The sequence below is a fragment of the Salmo salar genome, chromosome ssa02 (genome assembly GCF_905237065.1).
Source record: "Salmo salar chromosome ssa02, Ssal_v3.1, whole genome shotgun sequence".
NCBI classification, from domain to species: domain Eukaryota; kingdom Metazoa; phylum Chordata; class Actinopteri; order Salmoniformes; family Salmonidae; genus Salmo; species Salmo salar.
Genome location: NC_059443.1, coordinates 56869503 through 56893305, shown reverse-complemented (window position 1 = coordinate 56893305; position 23803 = coordinate 56869503). Strand labels below are relative to the sequence as shown.

The 23803-nt window shown below is 40.9% G+C and overlaps 1 protein-coding gene across 1 annotated transcript; it reads right to left on the bottom strand.

Annotated features, from left to right (window-relative positions):
* Positions 1-111: 111 nt before the first annotated feature.
* LOC106587602 (neuroblast differentiation-associated protein AHNAK) lies at positions 112-14051 on the bottom strand. The gene is made up of 5 exons (XM_014176165.2): positions 13656-14051; positions 6278-6334; positions 5861-5981; positions 5474-5646; positions 112-5060 (listed from the first exon to the last, which is right to left on the bottom strand). Exons 2-5 carry the CDS (start codon positions 6278-6280, stop codon positions 423-425), a joined length of 4935 nt encoding a protein of 1644 aa, XP_014031640.1. The 5' UTR covers positions 6281-6334; positions 13656-14051; the 3' UTR covers positions 112-422.
* Positions 14052-23803: the final 9752 nt, after the last annotated feature.

Here is a 23803-nt window from a genome sequence, read left to right as displayed (position 1 = left end):
AACATTATTTCAATGTTAAAAATCAGGTCAGAATAATGAAGCCTAAGCTAAGTTGTTTTGAATGAATTATTTTGTTGAATTCATGTAAAGAAAGATAAAACAAAGATTTTATAAAAGTTACAAAATCCCATTTTATTTTATTACAATGTAGCAAGTGTAGAGTAAAAATACCATTCAAACAGCTTATCAGCAGAACATAAACCTTTCATACATTTTTTAAATCCCTTGACAAAAGAAAGCTTTACACATTCGTTTTCAACATGTTCATAACAAATGCCAATCAATTTACATTAAAAAAGTAAAAATATGTGCAAACAATCTGATGCTTGTTTTATACGTAACAGACGTTTTCTGCATTATGTTTCAACAGAAGATTGTGATTCAAACAAGCCTAAAATTACATTTAGTCAGTTGTCTGAATGCTATATAAGCTTTGAAAGCCAGAATGTTGACCCTTTCAAGTTCTCATCTTCTGGAACTTCAAGGTCCACATTTGATGCACTGAAATTGAGACTTCTGAGTGTATGAGATCTACGGTTTGACTCTTCCTTGTGACGATTTTTCAGGCTCCCAGTTCCGTCTGGTACATCCCCTTTGAGATTTTGGGGAAATGCAGCGACAAAATATCCTTCTTGATCTTCAGACATTTTGTGGTTTGAACCATGAGTAAAATTTGGCATAGACATTCCAATTTCAGAGTGTTTTGGACTTCTCCTTTTTGTTCTGCCAGTTTCACCAGCTGGGGCTTTTCTATGATGTTTATTGCCCTTGAGGTCAGTTCTGCTCAAATTTAAATCTGGCTGTGAAACCTCTACTCCATACCTTGGGGGTGGGAGTTTAGGGACTGAGGCATTAATACTGGCAAGACTTGAGTCTATATCAAGATCTGGTATTCTTGTATGACTACCCAATTTAGTCTTGGATTTGGGAATTTTTAATTTTCCTGTGGGATCGTTAAGGTCTGAACCTCGCAGATCCAAAGCAGATGCTTCGTACTCAACTTTTGGTAAATCTATATCTGCAATGGGATAACTGGCCCTTCCTTTGACCTTCCTAGACTTCCTATCAGTGTGTGGCAGTGTCACTTTGGTATCTATGTCCATTGCTTGCAATTTTATATGCGCTCCACCTGGGATATCAGATCTGCGTTTACTATGAGATGACACTTTGTATTCTGGGCTTCTGATATCAGCTTTGGGTAGGCTCAGGCTGACATCTGGGTGACTAACTTTCAAGTCTGGTGCTTTTAGATCCACTTTAGCCTTTGGAGGAGAAATGTCATGTGTTTTCATAAAGTCCATATCTGTATCTGCCCTTAGATTGGGACTTCCAAACTGAGGCAATTTAAAGGATTGCAGTTTGAATTTTCGAGATTGTATAGCAATGTCACTGTCTGGCAAATTGAAATCACATTGGGGGCCTTTGAGGTTACCAGAGGGAACATTTATGTCTAAATCTGGACTACCAATCCCTGTGTTTACTTTCGGGGCTGACAAGCTCAGGTCTGGTCCATCAATGTCTCCGTCTATTCCAGCATCTTGCCCATTCAGACCAGAAAGGCCAAATTTAGGCATTTTGAAGTGGGGCATTTTGAAATTCCCAGAGGGTGAATCAATGTTCATATCTGGAGTGTCTACATCTATTTTAGGGGCTTCTAGGTCAACTGTAGGTAGGTCCAGATCTGGTGAACCAATCCCACCTTTCATCTTTGACAATTTCAAACCTATGTCAGCACTTATGTCTTGATCTGGTCTTTTTGGACTAGACAACATAAATTTAGGCATTTCAGGCATTTTGAATGTAGGAGTGCTGATGTCAAAATCAGGGGCTTTGATGCTACCATTTGGCCTCTCCATGGTAGGAACTCTGAATCTACCTGAGGGCATATCTGGAGCATTGAGGTCTAGTTTGGGCCCTCTGAGATGACCCTTAGGTAGTCTCAAATCTGGGGGACTGATTCCCCCTTTTAGCTTTGGGGCTGAGAGATCGGTATCAGTTAAGTCATAATCAGGTGCATCTACATTTGGCCCAGATAGCCCAAAATCAGGCATCTTCAAATCAGGCATTTTTAGACCTATTTTGGGACCTTTGAGGTTAGCTGTGGGGGCATTGATATCTATATCTGGGCCGTCTAAGTCTCCATCAATGTCAACATCTGGTCTCTTTTGGCCCCTGAATTTAAACATTTTAAATTTGGGCATTTTGAATTTCCCAGAAGGTGCATTGATGTAAAGATCTGGGGTATTCACATCTAGTTTAGGGGCTTTGAGGTCAGCATCTGGTAAATTCAAGTCTGGGGAATCAATTCCCCCCTTTATCTTTGGGGCTTTGAGATTCAGTTTTGTGGATTTTGGCATTTTACTAGACATCCCAAATTTGGGCATTTTCAGTTTACCAGAGGGGCCGTTAATGTCCAGATCAGGAGCATTCAGATCAACCTTTGGTTTCTTCAATGTAGGTACTTTGACTTTAGCTGAGGGCATATCAAAGTTTACATCTGGTGCATTGAGGTCTAATTTGGAGCCTTTGAAGTCAACATCTGGCAGATCCAAATCTGGGTGACTAATTCCCCCTTTAAACTTGGGGGCTGAAAGATCCAAGTTAGGCCCCTTAACTTTTGGTCCAGATAAACCTAAATCTGGCATCTTGAAAGTTGGCATTTTGAATTTTCCTGATGGACTGCCAATATCAGCATCTGGAATGTTGAGGTCTGCTTTGGGACCCTTGAGGTTGGGAGATGACAAGTTCAGATCTGGTCCCTCTACAGCGCCATTAATGTCAACATCTGGTCCCTTCAGGCCTCTGAATTTAGGCATTTTGAATTTCCCTGAGGGTGCATTGATGTCTAGATCTGGAGCAATCACATCTAGTTCAGGGGCTTTGAGGTCAGCATCTGGTAAATTCAGGTCTGGAAAATCAATTCCCCCCTTCAACTTTGGAGTTTTGAGATTCAATTTGGGAGATTTTGGCATTTTACCAGACAGCCCAAATGTGGGCATTTTCAGTTCATCAGAGGGGCCATCAATGTCCAGATCAGGAGCATTCAGATCAACCTTTGGTTTCTTCAATGTAGGTACTTTGACTTTACCTGAGGGCATATTAAAGTTTACATCTGGTGCATTGAAGTCTATTTTGGGGCCTTTGAGGTCTATATCTGGCAGATCCAAATCTGGGTAACTAATTCCCCCTTTAAACTTGAGGGCTGAATGATCCAAGTCTGGATTCTTTACCTCAAAGTCAGGCCCTTGAACATCTGGGCCTGAGAGGCCAATGTCTGGCATTTTAAAATTTGGCATCTTGAATTTTCCAGATGGGCTACCAACATCCACATCTGGCTGTTTTAATTTGGAAGATGATAGGCTCAGGTCTGGTCCATCCAACTCTCCATCAATGCCAACCTCTGGCCTTTTAGGGGCAAATTTAGGAATTTTAAACTTTGGCATTTTGAATTTTCCTGAGAGTGCATCAATGTCAATATTTGGAGTGTTTACATCTAACTTAGGTGCTTTCAGGTCGACTTTGGGCAAATTCAAGTCAGGTGCATCAAGTCCACCTTTCATCTTTGGAGCTTTGAGACTTAGCTTTGGTGTTTTTACATCAGCATCAATGCCCAGATCTGGACTTTTTAGGCCAGAGAAGCCAAATTTGGGCATCTTCAGTTTACCAGAGTGGGCATCCACATTGAAATCAGGAGCTTTGAGTTCTGCATGTGGTTTCGTTAGTTTGAATTTACCTAAGGGTATGCCAATATCTGGAGTACTGAGGTCAGGCAAACAGACGTCTGATAGACACATCTCATCCGCTGAGAGGTCCAGGTCTGGAGTCCTAATTCTTGGTCCAGATATATCAAAGTCAGGCATACCGAGACTTGGTGTTTTGATCTTCCCAGATGGGATACCAATGTTTGCATCTGGCAACTCTAGATCTATTTTGGAACCTTTAAGGTCTACTGAAGGTAAATCTACATCAGGGACATTCAGGTCAGGAGCACCAATCAAAAAGGTTTTAAGATGCATGTCTGGGGTCTTTAAAACTGCATCAATGTCTAAATCTGGTCCTTTTTGTACTCTGCGAGAGAGCCTAACCTTAGGCAATTCAAAATAACCAGAGGGATCATCCACATCAAGGTTTGGGTTTTTCAGTTCCTTGGAGGACCGGACTCTGATTTTACTTGAAGGCATATTCATCATGCTGACATCTGGGGCTTGCAGGTCTAGATTAGGACCTTTGAGATTAACATCTGGTGCTTGTAGGTCTAGTTGGGGACCTTTGAGATTAACTCCTGGCATATCTTTATCTGGGATCCTCATATTTGGTGCATCAACCTCAAGGCTGGGTACATTTATGCTGGGTCCAGAGAGACCCAAGTCAGGCATCTTAAATTTGGGCATTTTGAACATTTTGCCTGTTCTTTCAATATCAAGCTTTGGGGCATTGATATTTAAAGTAGGTCCAGTGACAACCCCCTCTGGTAGATTGAGCTCTGCTTCCGGGACATTGATATCTCCTCCAACCTTGGGAAGTGGATTTATAACTTTCAGGTCAAGATCAGGGCCTTTGAGGTCAACTTTGGACAAAGACATATCAAATTTTGGAGCATCGATAGCATCTATATCAGTTTCAAGATATGGCCTTTCCAGGTTAACTGATGGAGCATCAATGTTTAGTGACCCATTCAAATGAGGCAGGGAGAGATCTGATGTACTAATGTTGGCATTAGGCAATGAAAGTTCTCCACCATGAGCATCAGGTACCACGCCTTTGACATCAAGTTTAGGCACCTTTAACTTTGGAGCAGAGAATTTGAGGTCTGGAGACTCTAGGTAGGTAGGAGCATCTACTTTGGGTTTCTCCACAACTGGGTAATCCATGGTGAGGACAGGGGGTTTGAGGTCACCTTTCACTTTAGGTTTGTCCCAGAGAGGTCTCGGTCCCTTGCCCTTCACCTGTCCATTATGAGAGCCTCTTTCCCCAGCACCTGCAGGTTGTCCAGGGCTGTCATCCTTCATGAACCTATTTATTTTGGCATTGTAGAGTCTATTATATGAATCCTTCAGCATCTGTAAAGAGAAACCAATCCTTAATGGGATAGTTCGAGATGTTGGCAATAAAACCCTTTATCGACTTCGTCAGAGTCAGATGAACTCGTGGATACCATTTTTATGTCTTTGCGTCCAGTATGAAGGAATTTGGAGGTAGTTGGAGGTACAAGCCAATGCTAACTAGCGTCAGGAACAGCTAGCATGCTAGCTTTCAGTCATTGCGCTAATGCTAGTTAGCAACTTCCTTCAAACTGCACATAGAGACATAAAAATGGTATCCACAAGGTTATCTGACTCTGGGGAAGTAAATAAAGGGCTTCATTGCCAAAATCTCGATTTTGTCCCTTTAACAAACAACATATTTTATCCAGTAACCTTCCTGAAATAATTCCCCCCCTGCATATTCTATTTACTAACTATATTCCACAAACCTCCTCTGGTGCTTTGATGCTGTCCAAGGTCCCCATACTCTTGCTCAAATTATTTTTAGTCAGAACTTGAACCTTATCATCAAATCCATTATCATCCATCAGCTTCAGTATTTTCAACACATCATCTTTTGAAAGTTGGTCAAAGTTGATTGTGGCACCCACAATTTCATCTCCTGAAAAAAAACACAGTTAAAGCATGGTGACTGAACATTTCAATGATTCTAAATGTGTCTATGGATTTTTTTATATATTTTTTCTTCACTGTTACACTGTATTTTACTGTTCAACAAAATTCAGACAACAATCCAAAATGTGAAATCTTACATTTTCTCAAAGAAACATAAGTACCTCAACAAAAAGGGTATACATGAAATAAAAGACTCATACCTTCTTTGAGCCCCTGATTGCCAGAGGAGCCACCGAAAACGCTGGAGACGACCAATCCTCCCTTTTCTGATTCCTCCAGCATCAGCCCCTCAGAGAGGCTCCTTCCCCTACGGTGACCAGGCTAAAAGCAGATATACAAAGGTAGTTACAAGAAATGTGCAAAGACGGGTGTGTGGCCTCAGCGTTGGTCATGTTTCAATAACCCAAACATCAAACAGAATATCCACAATGAACTTAAAAATACATGTTATTTACAATCATTTTTAAATAGATTTTAAAAATTGAATCCACTTCTAGAAAGTAATGTTGGGGCATAGGTGTTTTTCAAAAAGTACATTTCCTTTTGCTTAGCTTATTGTGTTGGAATATGCTTGTTATTACTATCATCATGGCTGATGGATGAATGATCTCACATACCATGATCCTTCTGATGTTTTCACAGCAGCCTTTAATGAAAAGCTCTTCTGTTTAAACCTGTTGAAGAGGAAAGAATCAATTAAAAATAAATGCTCAGCTTGGTTTCATGCTATAATAATCAAATCATACAGGCCTAAATACTGCAGCATACTTTCATAGCCTTCAAGAGTATCAAATGCAAAATAAATATAATATTTACACTCCAGAATAAAAAATACAAACAAATACAATAATGGCACAGCTCATTTTACCATAAAGAACAAAATCATCTGAAATCACCACTAAAGAGGGGCTATGGAGGGGTAACCTGTTTACATAAGCAAATAGGCACATGGTTGACACCCAGGTAGCTGCACCTTTGAGGTATCCGAGGTGTGGCCTTGGGAGATGGAGGGAACAACAGGAACAAGTTTGTCCAGGGAAATGGAGACAAGTGCACTATAGTTGGGTGTACACTCAGAGGTGACCACACCCACCACTTTCTATTATGAAAAGCTTGCTGTGGCAGGTGCTCAAATAAAGTGATTTGTAAACAATCGTTAGAGCATAAGTCATGTAAGTGATTTGTGTCACATGCTTAGTGAGACTGCTGCTCTATGAGCAATAAAGTGTGTGCTCTGCTACCAATTCCACAATGATCATAATAATCATAATTTACTTCATCATCATCAAATACCTCCAAAAGATGAATATGTAAAAATATTCATCACTCAGACTAAACTACGCTGAGTATACTAAACATTAGGAACACCTAATGCCCTCCCCCTTTTGCCCTCATACAGACTCAATTGGTCGGGGCATGGACTCTACAAGGTGTCGAAAGCATTCCACAGGAATGCTGGCCCATGTTGACTCCAATGCTTCCCACAGTTGTGTCAAGTTGGCTGGATGTCCTTTGGGTGGTGGACTATTCTTGATACACACTGGAAACTGTTGAGCGTGAAAAACCCAGCAGAGTTGCAGTTCTTGACACAACTGGTGCACCTGGCATCTACTACCATAGCCCATTCAATGGCACTTCAATATTTTGTCTTGCCCATTCACCCTCTGAATGGCACACACACACAATCCATGTCTCAATTGTCTCAAGGCTTAAAAATCCTTCTTTAGTCTGTCTCCTCCCCTTCATTTACACTGATTGAAGTGGATTTACCAAGTGACATCAATAAGAGATCATAGCTTTCACCTGGATTCACCTGGTCAGCAATGTTCCCTCTAGACTGCACGCTCGCGGCTCCCCCGGGATAAATATCAACCCATGGAGAGACATTCAAGAGCAGTGGTCACCAGCTGGTCAATCTATTTTTTTTATTTGTCTCGGGCTGTTGACGGTAGGTGCACCCAATTCAGCTGCCCTGCGCACCTGGTAGGAGAACTGTTGCGATTTTGAACCATTTCATGTGTCTGAAGGTACAACTCTGCCTTCCCGGCGGGCTCGGAGAGCAAATCAAGTGCACTATATACCTACTGCTGGTCAATCCGAGGGCTCAGATGACCGTGTCTGCAGTAACGTAGCAGGCATAAAAGAAAGCTACAGCAAAGTTGATACTGTGAGATTTCAAAACGTTTAAAACCATGACTAGAGAGATTGTCAAGGAATTTTTATGAGTGAGTTCATGTGTAAGTTCTTATTCGGCACTGTCAAGGCTTTGTATTCAACACTTTTATGAACCAGGAAATGTGCATTCTTCCTATTTCCAATCAGCATTACAACAAGCACTGCAGCAGTAATGAATGAGCACTGGTGTAAAGCAAAAATACCTGAAAGTACTACATAAGTCGTTTTTTGGGGTATCTGTACTTGACTATTTATATTTTTGACAACTTTTTCTTCTACTTAACTACATTCCTAAAGAAGATTATGTACTTTTTACTCCATACATTTTCCCTGACACTCAAAAGTACTCATTACATTTTGAATGCTTAGCAGGACAGGAAAATAGTCTAATTCACACACTTATCAAAAGAACATCCCTGTCATCCCTATTGCCTCTGATCTGACGGACTCATTAAACACATGCTTTGTTTGTAAATGATATCTGAGAGTTGGAGCGTGGCCCTAGCTATCCGTAACATAAGGAATTTGAAATTATTTATACTTTTACTTTTGATACTTAAGTATATTTTAGCAATTACATTTACTTTTGATACTTAAGTATATTTAAAACCAAATACTTTTAGACTTTTACTCAAGTAGTATTTTAGTGGGTGACTTTCACTTTTACTTGAGTCATTTTCTATTAAGGTATCTTTATTTTTACTCAAGTATAACATAGGAGTAACAGCATGAATTTGTGCATGAGGCAGAAATAATGCGGTGCGACTGGAGTTTTGCCATCAGCTGAAAGACGGTGACCCTTTTTGGTCAGTGTCAGTGGTGGAAAGGGAGAGAGGAGGGATGTAATCAGAGCTGTAGCAGGCCTATATGCAAATAGACCATTGCTGTATATGGATCTGTGCCATTTACTTTGAACTGGACTGTGTTTACAGCATGGGTGGTCTTGAGTAAATGTACTTGTTTTGAGATCAAAGTAAGAGCTGCATGTAGCTGTCATGCCCTGATCTGCTTCACCTGTTCCTGTGATTGTCTTCACCCCCTCCAGGTGTCGCTTATTTTCCCCAGTGTATTTATCCCTGTGTTTCCTGTCTCTCTGTGCCAGTTCGTCTTGTATGTTAGTCAAGTCAACCAGGGTGTTTTCCCGTACTCCTTTTGACTATTGATAGTCTTCCCTGTTCTGACCCCTGCCTGACTCTGGACTACTTTCCCGCCTGCCTGATCATCCTGCCTGCCCTGATCTTGATTCTGCCTGCCCTTCGGTACCTTTTGGACTCTGAACTGGTTTTGACCCTTTTGCCTGTCCACAACCATTCTCTTGCCTTACCCTATTGGATTAATAAATACTGTAAGACTCCAACCATCTGCCTCCCGTGTTTGCATCTGGGTCTCGCCTTGTGTCATGATAGTAGCCACATGTGCACATTTTGTTCATTTCCTTTGCTAGTTAGTGAGGTTTTAGCCCAGTTATAGATCATTTGAAGTCAACAATAAGGGAGTACATTTTTAGACATCTTTGAAAATCCAGTCAGGAAAATTGCTTTTTTTAGTCTTAAAGGGGAATGTTGTATTTTGTGACAGACAAGCTCAGTAGCAAATAGGCAGAGGGTAGCAATAATTTGCCTGGTATGAAAATAATAATCCATTTTATTTTGTAAAGTGGTTTCTTGCATCAAACAACACAACAACATTTTCAGTCACCTGAAAACATTTTTCAGTAATCCTCCCTTGTCTGAAGGACAAGTGGATAAACAGGTTAATGTCAAGCCCTGCATGTTTTTTTTTCAGAAGTTTCATGGAATGTTGGTAATCATTGAACAACACACATCGGCTGCTACTGTAGGCTGAATGATAGAACAGGTTTTTTCATGTTCAAATGTTATGGGATGCATTTTCTCCATTGTTTTTGATGGTAGGCCACTCTGGTAGAAGTGGAGGCTCGTCAGAGGAGGAAGGGGAGGACCAGTTTCATAAAATAAACATGAAAAAAGTTATGTTTTTTTTAATAAAACTATACTAAATATAAACACATCACCAAATAATTCATTAAAACATACTATTTGGAAATGAAGGTCTACAGTAGCCTCAACAGCACTCTGTAGGGTAGCACCATGGTGTAGCCGGAGGACAGTTAGTTTCCATCCTCTTCTGGCTACATTGACTTCAATACAAAACCTAGGAGGCTCATGGTTCCCACCCCATTCCATAGGCTTAAACAGTAATTATGACAACTTCCGGAGGATGTTGTCCAACCTATCAGAACTCTTGCAGACCGAACTGACATGTTGTCCACCCAATCAAAGTATCAGAGAATGAATCTAGTACTGAACGCATAAGCTACAGCTAACTAGCACTGCAGTGCATAAAATGTTGTGAGTAGTTTACTCTGAGAGAAAGAGAATATTTTAACAGTTTTGAACAAATTAATTTCGTCCAAAATGGAGAAGCAAGAGAGAGAGAGATCTTTCAGTTTCACTTACTTAGCTATCAAATGCAGCTAGCTAGTTCAGCCTACTCAAACACCCTGCTCAAACAGAGGGATGCTATGTTAGCTAGCTACTGTAGCTATGACTATCCAACACAACATTGGAACTCTTCTAGGTCAAGGTAAGCTTTTGGTTTTACAAATGTATTGCCACCGGGGACTGCCGGTGTAAGTGCTAAACTGCTTACTTACTGCACACTGTTACGTTACTACATGATTGTAGCGTGTTTACTAACACATTAGTTCTATTAGCTATGTTGACTATGACGTTGCTTTAGCTAATATGGTGACAATGATGTAGGCTGTGTGTTATGATATGGTTTGGCTTGGAAAGTTTTTTTCGCCTGGTCACATACAGCTGTGTTGTGCATTGAAGTCCACAAGCGAAGGGAAAAGGTGAGAGCCGGAGAGTGCATAGGTGCGAGAAGGAATACAACATGGCTGCTATGAAAGTGAACTGTGTTTAAGCGTGATCAGGGGTGTATTCATTCCGCAGATTCTGTTGAAAAAAAGTTGATTAAACTGAAGAAAACGGATCAAACAGGGATAAACAGACCTGAATTTGTCCAATGGAAACTCTCGTTTGCAACTGTTGGACTAATAATTACACCCTATATCAGCTAGAAGCAGGCAAGAAGTGTGCAAGGCAGTATTGAATGTGTAACTGTCTGTCATCTCACATTTTTCTCTCGACCTGTGTGCACCTACGTTGTAAACTTTAATTCATAGGCTAGGTTGTAGCAACCTCATGATGGGTATAGGGAGTATCATGTAGTAGCCTAAACCTGTCGCAGTTACAACCAACTGAGTAAATAGAATATGATCGACAGTTATCAAATATGCTGTAATAGAAATAAGGCCTACTAATGAAAAAAATACTAATCATCCCCCCTCATCTTAAATGGCACTGACCGCCACTGTCTGGTAGGCCAGACTGTGGCCACTGTTGTCCACTGTTAAAACTGTAACTTAAAGCGGGAAAGCGTCAGTGTTCACAGTAAATGCGCACAGAACTTTCACAATGCTGAAATTTGCTCAGTGCTGCAAAAAAATGGAGGGAACATTGCTGGTCAGTCTATGTCATGGAAAGAGCAGGTGTCCTTAATGTTTTGCATTCTCATTGTATGTGTTGCTTGAAATATTCCCCTATTGCATTTACGTCAGCCAACTCATCAATCTGTTGCATTGTGAATTGTAAGGACAGACGCTGGGAGACGAGAAGCAAGTACAGGGAGTGAACATTTAATAAAACCAACAAGAAACAAACAAGGACAGCGTCTGGACAGGGAAAACATAATGACAATTATGCTGGCACAGGGAACAAACTGAGGAACAGACAGATATAGAGGGGGCAATCAACAAAGTGAAGGAGTACAGGTGAATCCAAAATTGCGCTGATGCGCGTAATGATGCTGACAGGTGTGCGTATTGATGGGCAGCCTGGCGCCCTCGAGCGCCAGGTTGGGGTGGTGGGAGTGTCCCACCTGGGCGAGCCTGATGGGCCGGCCAAGATATCGGAGTCAGACGAGCCGGCTGAGGCGTGGAAGCCTGACGAGCCGGCTGAGACGTGGGAGCGCGACGAGCCGGCTGAGGCGTGCGAGCCCGACAAGCTTGTCTGAGGCGCGGGAGACCGACGAGCCGGCTGAGGCGCGGGAGACTGACGAGCCGGCTGAGGCGCGGGAGCCTGACGAGCCAGCTGAGGCATGGGAGCCTTACGAGCCGGCTGAGGCATGACGTGGGGTGGGAGCCTGCCGAGCCAACCGAGGCAAGGAAACCTCTCGAGCCAGCTAAGGCGTGGAAGCCCAACGAGCCAGCTGAGGCACTCCCGGTTCCTCCGGCAGCAGCACCCGGAACCGATGTCACCCCCCAAAACATTTTAAAATCCTGCTGCTTCAAATTGTGGTGTCAGCATTCTGTGAAGAGACACGTTTGGAGACGAGAAACAAGTACAGGGAGTGAACATTTAATAAAACCGATAATAATGCTGACACGGGGAACAAACTGAGGAACAGACAGATATAGAGGGGGAAATCAACAAAGTCCAGGTGAGTCCAATATTGCGCTGATGCACGTAATGATGGTGACAGGTGTGCGTAATGATGGGCAGCCTGGCGCCCTCAAGTGCCTGGGAGGGGGAGCAGGAGCAGGCGTGACAGTGAATGGAATAACTTTCATTCAGGAGCAGAGATTGAATGTAATTATCCCACACCCCCAACAACGCCTTATGAAAGATGCATTTAGGAATGGTAACTACAGGTAACAGCCAAAATAACGGAAAAGCTTGAGTAAATGAGTAATGCAAAGTATATTGAAAGCAGATGCTTCCACACAGGTGTGGTTCCTGAGTTAATTAAGCAATTAACATACCATCATGTATAAAAAATACTGGGCAGGCCATTATTTTGGCTACTATGGCTATGCCCCCATAGGATGACAGTGCCCTCATTCACAGGGCACGAGTGGTCACTGAATGGTTTGATGAGCATGAAAACGATGTAAACCAAATTCCATGGCAGTCTCAGTCACCAGATCTCAACCCAATTGAACACTTATGGGAGATTCTGGAGTGGCGCCTGAGACAGCGTTTTCCACCACTATCAACAAAACATCAAATGACAGAATTTCTTGAGGAAGAATGGTGTCGCATCCCTCCAATAGAGTTCCAGACACTTGTAGAATCTATGCCAAGGTGCATTGAAGCTGATGTGGCTCATGGTGGCACAACGCCCTATTAAGACACTTTATGTTGGTGTTTCCTTTATTTTGTTAGTTACCTGTATATGCACTCATAAAGACGAGTGCACTGACAGTAAGCTAAATGCTGCAATCATATTTCATGAAACATGGCACGTTTTGACAGTTACTCTGTTCAAATAATTCCTATTATTTGACATTCATTCACCTTGTACAGAGCTGTAAGAGATTAGGGGCTGACTGAGATTTTCTCCAAGTCTAAGGTTGTATTTTATGAGCTCTCTATTGACTCAAGACAAACTGTATACTTGTGAATATTTAACTTTTAATATGCACTGTACTCTACATATCACTGTACAAAAATATGCCAATTCAGAGTGTCTCTTCAAAATGTATGGTTTCACCTACTCTATATGCATCCTTGATATCTTTTTTTCAGGTATAAAATGTTTCACATCAGCATATTAAAACATCCTCCATGTCAGTAGTTACTGTATACATTTGCATTACAAACCTGCACACAGTTCCAAACTTGACATACTCATCTAGCTACTACAGCGATTACATCATTGTGGACTTCTTAAACAATAGAAATAGTACCTGGCACCATATAGTCTGGATGTTGAGTTGACAACAACTCTTACCTTAGGCTCCATTGGGCTATTTTGACTGTGTTTGTTCTTGTTATTCAGCCATTGAAGAGTTTAACCGCCAATGTGAGAAAGTTGCGACACAATGTTATCGGTCCCTGCCGTTTACTCCTGTAAGACTGCCTACACCGTGCCTCAGTCAGCGAAAGCATACTCTCCCCAAAGCAGATAAACTGGTTCCACATTCGGCATGTCTTCCCAGCAACACACCGTCACACACAACTTCCCCAGTCCAGGTAGGCAGGGTGATCACTGAAACCTAGCCTCTCAAGACTGGAACTGTGAGATAGAGGGGGAAAAACTAACAGAGCACTCTCCACGCCAAGACAGGAGGAAAACAAATGGTCTGGTAGTAGAAAATAAAATGCAGAGGTGTGCCAAAAAGTTGTCTTGTTTCAAGGGAGGGGCAGCTAGGCATTCATTCATGACTCATGGTCATTTTAAGGCACAATAATGAAGGTGTGGCCTGATCTAGGGATTAAGACTTGAAAATAACTGATTTATAAGACATAACATTCTTACTGTGTAACCATACCTTTAAGGTGGGGCTACTCCTTCCAATTACCATTACTGACAATGATGTAATCGTAATGACATTCTGATGGACCCAAACTCAACAAAACAATAACTTGGGATGTGTAAATCATAGAAATATAATGACTAATTATGACGATTGTCATAATGATGTTCAAGCAAACTCAATAAATCAAAAAACTGACCAGGCATGTGTAAAACCAGTGGAGCCATTTTATTTTGAATATGTTACACCTTCATATTACTGTACATGAGAGTACTGACCACAAATGAAAACACTGTATGTAAAGGCAATTCTCCCTGAGATGTTTTCTCTTACAGTATATTACAAAACAGAAACATTCTCAAATGACTGATATACAGTAGTTCTATTACAGAATGGCTTGAAATCCTCAGACGTAACAATATTGTGAGGAGCTTCCAAACAAATTTGCTCTGTATGAATGGTAAACAAAGAGAAATAGCAACTTTAAATTGTCTTTATTTATCTAAGTCTATTTGTCTGCAACAAGTCCATACAGCAAACAGTGTGTAAACATGCATTTTATCTATGTGAAGTATGTCCAATAATGTGTGCTCTTTCTAGCTATAACTAACGCTGCCAACAAACCAGGTGAAAAAGGAATCTCAGACATTCATAAATGATTGACGATGCTGCAAAGTGAATGACTGACTTGCTCTAGGAAGACAACTTTTCAGTCAAAATCCATTATAGCATTATAAAATACTCCCTTCATACAAAAGCAATTAAAGTACTTATTCCATGTTTCTTCATTACCTCTGTGCTATTGACACATCATCAGTTCTTTCGTAACCCATTAACGTGTTTCCGAATAAAAAGCTAGAAAATTAACCCGACTTCCTAAAATATAGTAAAATAATAATTTGGCTCGGGTTGGACTATTCAGACCTTACTCTCTGAGGTCAAAGGTCAAATGTCAGTCGGTGGGCCTCGGGGAAGAAGTCTCCGCTCTTAACCACAGATCTAGGATCAGATTTCCCTACCCCCAATCATAACCTTAACGATCATGGGGATTAAAAAAATCTAACCCTGGACCAATAATTATTATAGGGCTGACTTCTACCACCTCCATAGGACGGGTGGTTGGTTGGTCCACAGAGTCTGACCACCACTGGCCTCCTGTGGGGAAACGGAGAGAGAGATCACCATTGACATTAACCATTGTCATTAGTCCTCTGATAGCTTCTACTCTCTCTCCCCCCTCGCACCAACCAGCTTGCAGAAAATGGAGTCGTCTCTTTGACACAGATCAGCAGGGCTGTCAAACTCCAGCACCTTCCCAGAATGCATCACCAGCACTCTGTCTGAATACATGATGGTGTTGATCTTGTTGACAGAGAGAGAGAATCAAGGTCTTTATGAGTCACTATTCCCACCAAACCATAAAGCACTGAATATGTACGTCGCTATGGATAACAGCCTCTGCTAAATTACTTAAAGGAGTAGCTTACTGTTTTACAGTTATGTTAGATGGTTCCTCACCCTGAAAGTAGTCTATGGGCCAAGATAAACTGTAATCCATGGTTCAGTTTAGTTTAAACATCCACTACAACCTTCAGCTAACTTTAGCCACCACAACCTAACATTTAATAAAACACCTTTAAAAAAAGTTACATCAAACCAAATATGGAATTGATATGAACTGATTTCAGGTAATAATTCCTATTATTTGACATTCATTCACATTGTGCAGAGCTGTAAGAGATTAGGGGCTGACTGAGATCTTCTCCAAGTCTAAGGTTGTATTTTATGAGCTCTCTATTGACTCAAGACAAACTGTATGCTTGTGAATATTTAACTTTTAATATGTACTGTACTGTACTGTACATACCATTGTACAAAAATATGCCAATTCAGAGTGTCTCTTCAAAATGTATGGTTTCACCTACTCTATATGCATCCTTAGTATCTTTTTTCAGGTATAAAATGTTTCACATCAGCATATTAAAACATCCTCCATGCCAGTAGTTAGTGTAGACATTTGCATTACAAACCTGCACACAGTTCCAAACTTGACATACTCATCTAGCTCCAACAACAATGACATCATTGATTTGGAATATGGAATTGTTTTAAGAGGGTCATACCAAGAATAATTTAACTATTTGATTTGGAATTTTAAAACCCTTGAAGTAGCAAAACAATATATTGTGAAAGAAAAACTACAAGATGATGTTAAATCTGTTTATGCATCGAATAGCTATGATGAGTATTCTCTCATCTGTGTCTATGGGACTGAGTTGGACCTCTAGGGCTTGAGCTGACAATTGACCTACAGCTGGCATTCCATAGATACGATGTGGTGTGTGTGACCTGAGATAGAGATAGCCTGGAGGAGTAGAGCAATTCAATTCAAAGGGCTTTATTGGCATGGGAAACATATGTTAACATTGCCAAAGCAAGTGGAGTAGATAATATACAAAAGTGGAATTAACAATAAAAAATGAACAGTTAACATTACACTCACAGAAGTTCCAAAAGAATAAAGTCATTACAAATGTCATATTATGTATATATACAGTGTTGTAACGATGTACAAATGGTTAAAGTACAAAAGGGAAAATAAATAAGCATAAATATGGGTTGTATTTACAATGGTGTTTGTTCTTCACTGGTTGACCTTTTCTTGTGGCAACAGGTCACAAATCTTGCTGCTGTGATGGCACACTGTGGTATTTCACCCAGTAGATAGGGGAGTTTATCAAAATCGAGTTTGTTTTCTAATTCTTTGTGGATCTGTGTAATCTGAGGGATATATGTGTCTCTAATGTGGTCCTACATTGGGCAGGAGGTTAGGAAGTGCAGCTCAGTTTTCACCTCATTGTGTGGGCAGTGTGCACATAGCCTGTCTTCTCTTGAGAGCCAGGTCTGCCTACGGCGGCCTTTCTCAATTATTGATGGGCATTTCGGCTCTTTTCAGTGAGCCGGCTCGTTCGGCTCAGCTCACTTAAAAGCCTGCTCTTTTGGCTCCCAAACGGCTCTTTAAAAAATATATGTTTTGTATTTTTTCAAGTCAAACAGTTTGCGATAGTTTGACTATGATTGGTGTTAAAACAATTCTAATTAAATTATTAAATGAAATCATACTCTACCTTAATCACAATGTATTTAAAAATGCATTGGTTTGTTATGAAAAAGAATGCTATTAAACATTTGCATTTAAAGTATAACTTTTTTAATGTATATTAACAAAGTGCATATAAATGTAACAATTCAAAACGAATACAATCTGAACAACATAATAATAGAATATTGTACCATATCAAAGAAAAATAAATAACAATGTGTAAAACTGCAGCATCCCACTTAAAACATTAAACTGGTCCCTCTTTTCTCTCTCTTCTTTATTGCCATGTTATAATCAGCAGCACACAGCAATGCTGACCATATTTTGCTTTTATGAGAGATTTGCATTCAGAAATGCAAGCTGCCTCACTTTCGAGGGGCTGATGCGGTTTCCTCTCTCAGTAATTATTGTCCCATTTTCGAGAAGACCCTCTCAGAGGGAACGGATGTGGCCGCTATGCAGAGTCTCCCTGTCATGACTTTAGTAAGCCGTGGGTAGACAACGGCCGTGGGTAGACAGAGGCCTTGTTCTTCCACCAGCTCAGAAGATCTGCAGATCTTTCAGAACGAATGTGTGTGCGCTTGAGGATGTAGGTCTATATTATTTTATTTATTTTTTCGTTCTTTGAATTAGTTAATTTTATTCATTTAAATCTTTTAATTATTCATATCTAAAAAATATATATATATTTTTATAAATAGATTCGGCTCTTCTGATATGCGAGCCGGCTCCCAACGCTCACCTACAAGAGCCGGCTCTTAGAGCCGGATCATTCGCAAACAACCCATCACTCTTCTCAATAGCAGGGCTATGCTCACTGAGTCTGTACATAGTCAAAGCTTTCCTTAAGTTTGGGTCAGTCACAGTGGTCAGGTATTCTGCCACTGTGCACTCTCTGTTTCGGGCCAAATAGCAGAGCCCTATTTAATCCTCAGGTACTCTAAAATGTAAATAAACTATAATATTTCATACGGAAAGTAGTATGTTCAATAGGAAAGGAAAATTAGTAAGCGTGCGCCCTCTCCCTCGCGTGCCGAAAGACTGATATTGTTCCGGTGCTCTCTTCGCCAAAACTCAAAATTCTTGCTTGTTTTTCAAAAAACAAGCCTGAAACCTTGAATACAGACTGTTGACATCTAGTGGAGCCATAGGAATTGCAATCTGGGAGACGGATTTACATAGTAACAATAGGTTTCCATTATAAGAGCCTGGGACCTAAAAAACAAATATTCTGGTTGGTTTTTCTTCGGATTTTCACCTGCCATATAAATTCTGTTATAGTCTCAGACATTATTTTAACAGTTTTAGAAACGTCAAAGTGTTTTCTATCCAATGCTAACAATTATATGCATATCCTGGCTTCTGGGCCTGAGTAACAGGGAGTTTACTTTGGGCACGTCAGTCAGGCGGAAATTCAGGAATCTAGGCCCTATCCCTAAGAAGTGAATTCTTTCCAATGTGGCAAGTAATTATCTTTTTGTTTTCTCATGATTTGGTTTGGTCTAATTGTGTTGCTGTCCTGGGGCTCTGTGAGGTGTGTTTGTGTTTGTGAACAGAGCCCCAGGACCAGCATGCTTAGGGGACTCTTCTCTAGGTTCATCTCTCTGTAGGTGATGGCTTTGTTATGGAAGGTTTGGGAATCGCTTCCTTTTAGGTGGTTGTAGAATTTAACGGCTCTTTCCTGGATTTTAATAATTAGCGGGTATCGGCCTAGTTCTGCTCTGCATGCATTATTCGGTGTTCTACTTTGTACACGGAGGATATTTTTGCAGAATTCTGCATGCAGAGTCTCAATTTGGTATTTGTCCCATTTTGTGAGTTCTTGGTTGGTGATCGGACGCCAGACCTCACAACCATAAAGGGCAATGGGTTCTATAACTGTTTCAAGTATTTTTAGCCAGATCCTAATAGGTATGTCGAAATTATGTTCCTTTTGATTGCATAGAATGCCCTTCATGCACCTCCATTTGACATTGAGGGTTATGGTGTAGGGGTTACCGACCGACCATCATCAACGTCGCTCTCCGTGTACCCCTGTTATTAGATAGTTACTGTAGCTAGCTTCCACCTCAGTTAGTCAAGTACTGTAATACATTTTGTTGGCAGATTTGTTTTTGTAATGTTTTGTTAACTCCACCTCATTTAGCTAGACTGAAGTTGACATAGCTAATGTTTGCTGAAAAATAAATGTCCCTGTATTTGCTGTGTTGACAAAGCATACAAGACAGGTAGCTTGTTAATGCCTACTGATATATTTGGGATCAGTTGTCTTAACAAAAATGTTGTTTGTTTCAGGATGACATCTTCATCCCTGAAAATGTTTTCATCCTGGAGGAGACTGTGCAGGAGGCAGAGGAAGTACATGCAAATGTTATTTCTAAGGCTATTGTTTATTTCAAGTATATGCAGTGTTTCTTGAATATAACTATAGCCTAATAGATACCTTCATTGTTTTCTACCAATAGGAAAGAACGGTTAGTACAGCATGCCACACTGACCCCTGGGTGCCAGAGTGTTCCTGTGCTGCGGTGAAGAGGTCATAGTCCTGTCCCTATACGCCACAGATGGAGCTGATGGAGAGTGAGATCAGTGAAGACCAGAACTCGCTGTATGAACCTGAGAGCTCAGAATCACAATCATCACAGTGCAAGCCAAGATATACTATCGATCACCTTGGGGGAGTGGGCTGGTGTTCCCAAAATGGAGAAGGACATTCAACAACAAATGTAAAGATACATCCATCCATGAAGGGAATTGGAGTGGAATTGTTTTCCCACTTGTTTTTTTTACCCGTTTCAACGGATGTGCTACCTTGTTCCGGTCCTGCTGTTTCGACTCTCTTTCTCAACCTATGAATGCTCAGCTATGAAAAGCCAATTGACATTTGCTCCTGAGGTGTTGAACTGTTGCACCCTCTACAACCACTGTGGTTATTCTCTTGATGTAAAAAAGGCTTTTGTAAAATACATTTGATTGATTGATTTTTTGCTGTGCTGGATGCTGTGTATTCACTAACTGTCTGAGTAATGGGACATTTGTATATTATCTGTAACATATTCTGGTGTGTATTTCATCTGCATCTTAACTTCTTAAAGTGGCAATCAGCAGTAGAAACAATAACAAAGTGACTCCCTGCTCCTCTTTTGGTAAAAAGCTGAGGGATGGGGCTGGTGAAATGTATCCACTCTCAAATTCATAGACAGAGCAATAGATGCAAGGACTGACCATCCATGATATCAACATTGTAATCCTGTTTCTATGATCTGTTTAGACTACCATGTACCCAGATAAAGGCGTCTGCTAAATAGCATATATTATTTAAACCTACTTTGACTCAGTGTAGTTACCATTCCTTTCCAATAGATGGCAGCCAAAGCTATTTGAATTCACTACTCTAGCGATAGGGACATGGGATTAGTGTGCGTTGAATGTCGTTTTATCTTCCAAGCAAGGTTATCTGGTTACAATTGAACCTGTTGTTATAGTGGACAAGCTAACTAAGACTATTACATAAGGCATAGGCATTAGGTCTATGTCTTGAAAAAATTATAGCAGGCTAGATTTACCAAATGAACTGGTTTTATTCAAACTCAAACTCTATGTAAATGACTTTGCTTCTGGGTATATGCGCTTTATGGAATAATTGACACACGCAGGGATGAGACGCCGTACACCTCATCCAATTCTCCCATGTGCCCATAGGGTGAACTGGCGATAAACTGCTCTGCAAACAAAAATCATAAGAAAAGTTAGTCTGATACCGAAACTAAATCACAATGTATTTATAATGAGCACGCCCCATTATTGGTTAAAATTAGATTTCATAAATCATGATGCTGTCTGCGATTCAAACTCCGGTCGTCTAATCAAAAGGTATATGTGTTACCATCGCGCCAAACAGTGCTGGTGATAAGCAGTGTTATAGGATACTGATTATACAGTTGAAGTCGGAAGTTTACATCCACTTAGGTTGGAGTCATTACAAATCGTTTTTCAACCACTCCACAAATTTCTTGTTAACAAACTATAGTTTAGGCAAGTCGGTTAGGACATCTACTTTGTGTATGACACAAGTCGTTTTTCCAACAATTGTTTACAGACAGATTATTTCACTTATAATTCACTGTATCACAATTCCAGTGGGTCAGAAATGTACATACACTAAGTTGACTGTGCCTTTAAACAGCTTGGAAAATTCCAGAAAATTATGTCATGGCTTTAGAAGCTTCTGATAGGCTAATTGACATAATTTGAGTCAATTGGAGGTGTACCTGTGGATGTATTTCAAGCCCTACCTTCAAACTCAGTGCCTCTTTGCTTGACATCATGTGAAAATCAAGACAAATCAGCCAAGACCTCAGAAAAAGATTGTAGACCTCCACAAGTCTGGTTTATCCTTGAGAGCAATTTCCAAATGCCTGAAGGTACCACGTTTATCTGTACAAACAATAGTACGCAAGTGTAAACACCATGGGACCACGCAGCCATCATACCGCTCAGGAAGGAGACGTGTTCTGTCTCCTAGAGATGACCGTACTTTGGTGCGAAAAGTGCAAATCAATCCCAGAACAACAGCAAAGGACCTTGGAAAGATGCTGGAGGAAACAGGTACAAAAGTATCTATATCCACAGTAAAAGGAGTCCTATATCGATATAATCTGAAAGGCCGCTCAGCAAGGAAGAAGCCACTGCTCCAAAACTACCATAAAAAAGCCAGGCTATGGTTTGCAACTGCACATTGGGACAAAGATCATACTTTTTTGAGAAATGTCCTCTGGTCTGATGAAACAAAAATAGAACTGTTTGGCCATGATGACCATCGTTATGTTTGGAGGAAAAAGGGACGCTTGCAAGCCAAAGAACACCATCCCAACCGTGAAGCACGGAGGTGGCAGCATCATGTTGTGGGCACTACCGGTTTTGGGGGGGGGGGGGGGCAGGGGGGGCCAGTGCCCCTGTGACAACAATTTTGGACCCCCTTGTGGTCCCCCTAAATGTGGAGTATGAAATAATTTTTACATAACTAATTTTTGCAATCGTTCTTTTTTTACATCCGTTATTAGACAGTGGCAATGATGATGATTATGAACATGGTATTTTGCCTGCTAATGCCTGCAATGTAGTGAAGAAAACTATATGACAACAATAATGTCTAATGTAACTGGCCCCTCTAACAGTACAACTGGCCCCAGCTTGGCCCCCCCAGTTGAAATGGTCTAGAACTGCCACTGGTTGTGGGGGTCCTTCGCTGCAGGAGGGTCTGGTGCACTTCACAAAATAGATGGCATCATGGGGCAGGAAAATTATGTGGATATATTGAAGTAACATCTCAAGACATCAGTCAGGAAGTTAAAGTTTTGTCGCAAATGGGTCTTCCAAATGGACAATGTCCCCAAGCATACTTCCAAAGTTGTGGCAAAATGGCTTAAGGACAACAAAGTCACGGTATTGGAGTGGCCATCACAAAGCCCTGACCTCAATCCCATAGAAAATTTGTGGGCAGAACTGAAAAAGCGTGTAAGAGCAAGGAGGCCTACAAACCTGACTCAGTTACACCAGCTCTGTCAGGAGGAATGGGCCAAAATGCATCCAATTTATTGTGGGAAGCTTGAGGAAGGCTACCTGAAACGTTTGACCCAAGTTAAACAATTTAAAGGCAACGCTAACAAATACCAATTGAGTGTATGTAAACTTCTGACCCACTGGGAATGTGATGAAAGAAATAAAAGCTGAAAGAAATAATTCTCTCTACTATTATTCTGACATTTCACATTCTTAAAATAAAGTGGTGATCCTAACTGACCTCATTTTTACTATAATTAAATGTCAGGAATTGTGAAAAACTGAGTTTAAATGTATTTGGCTAAGGTGTATGTAAACTTCCAACTTCAACTGTATATATTGAGCACCCACCTACTGATATTAACCTAAATAATTTATAATCAAGCTAAATTTCACCAATTATTTAACTGGCATATTGGCTGCTGACTGGTCGAGTAACCTCTTCTGCCAGGAAGTCCTTCATAAGGATTAGTGGCCCGTCCAATAAATACATCGCCATCCAGACAGACTGACAGGAACCTCTGACTGGATGAAATACAGCCACAATCCACTGGGATTTTGTGCTCTATCGCCACCATCTCTCTACAGACACATACTCATACTCTAGCCATTATCTGGCAGCTTCCCCACTCACACCAGTTTGTGTTTGGCTACGCCGACCCTCTAGCTGAGGTGTTTTAGGCAGCATGTCTGTGTTGTCACTGCTACGAGAATGAACTCTTTGATCTGGGGCAACGATCGGCTCAAACAGGAACGGCTTCAGTAGGTTTATTGGCTCCCTAATTAACATCTATTTCATTCTGTGTAATAAAGTTATTCTCAGACTCGGAGCTACTCTGTAAATTCAGCCATTTTTGGGAGTTCCAACATTTTCTCTCCTGCCAGTGACGCAACAATGCCAATACGGCGATTTACAGTTACAGTTAGCTAGCGTTCTAAATCCTAGTGTTTCCATTC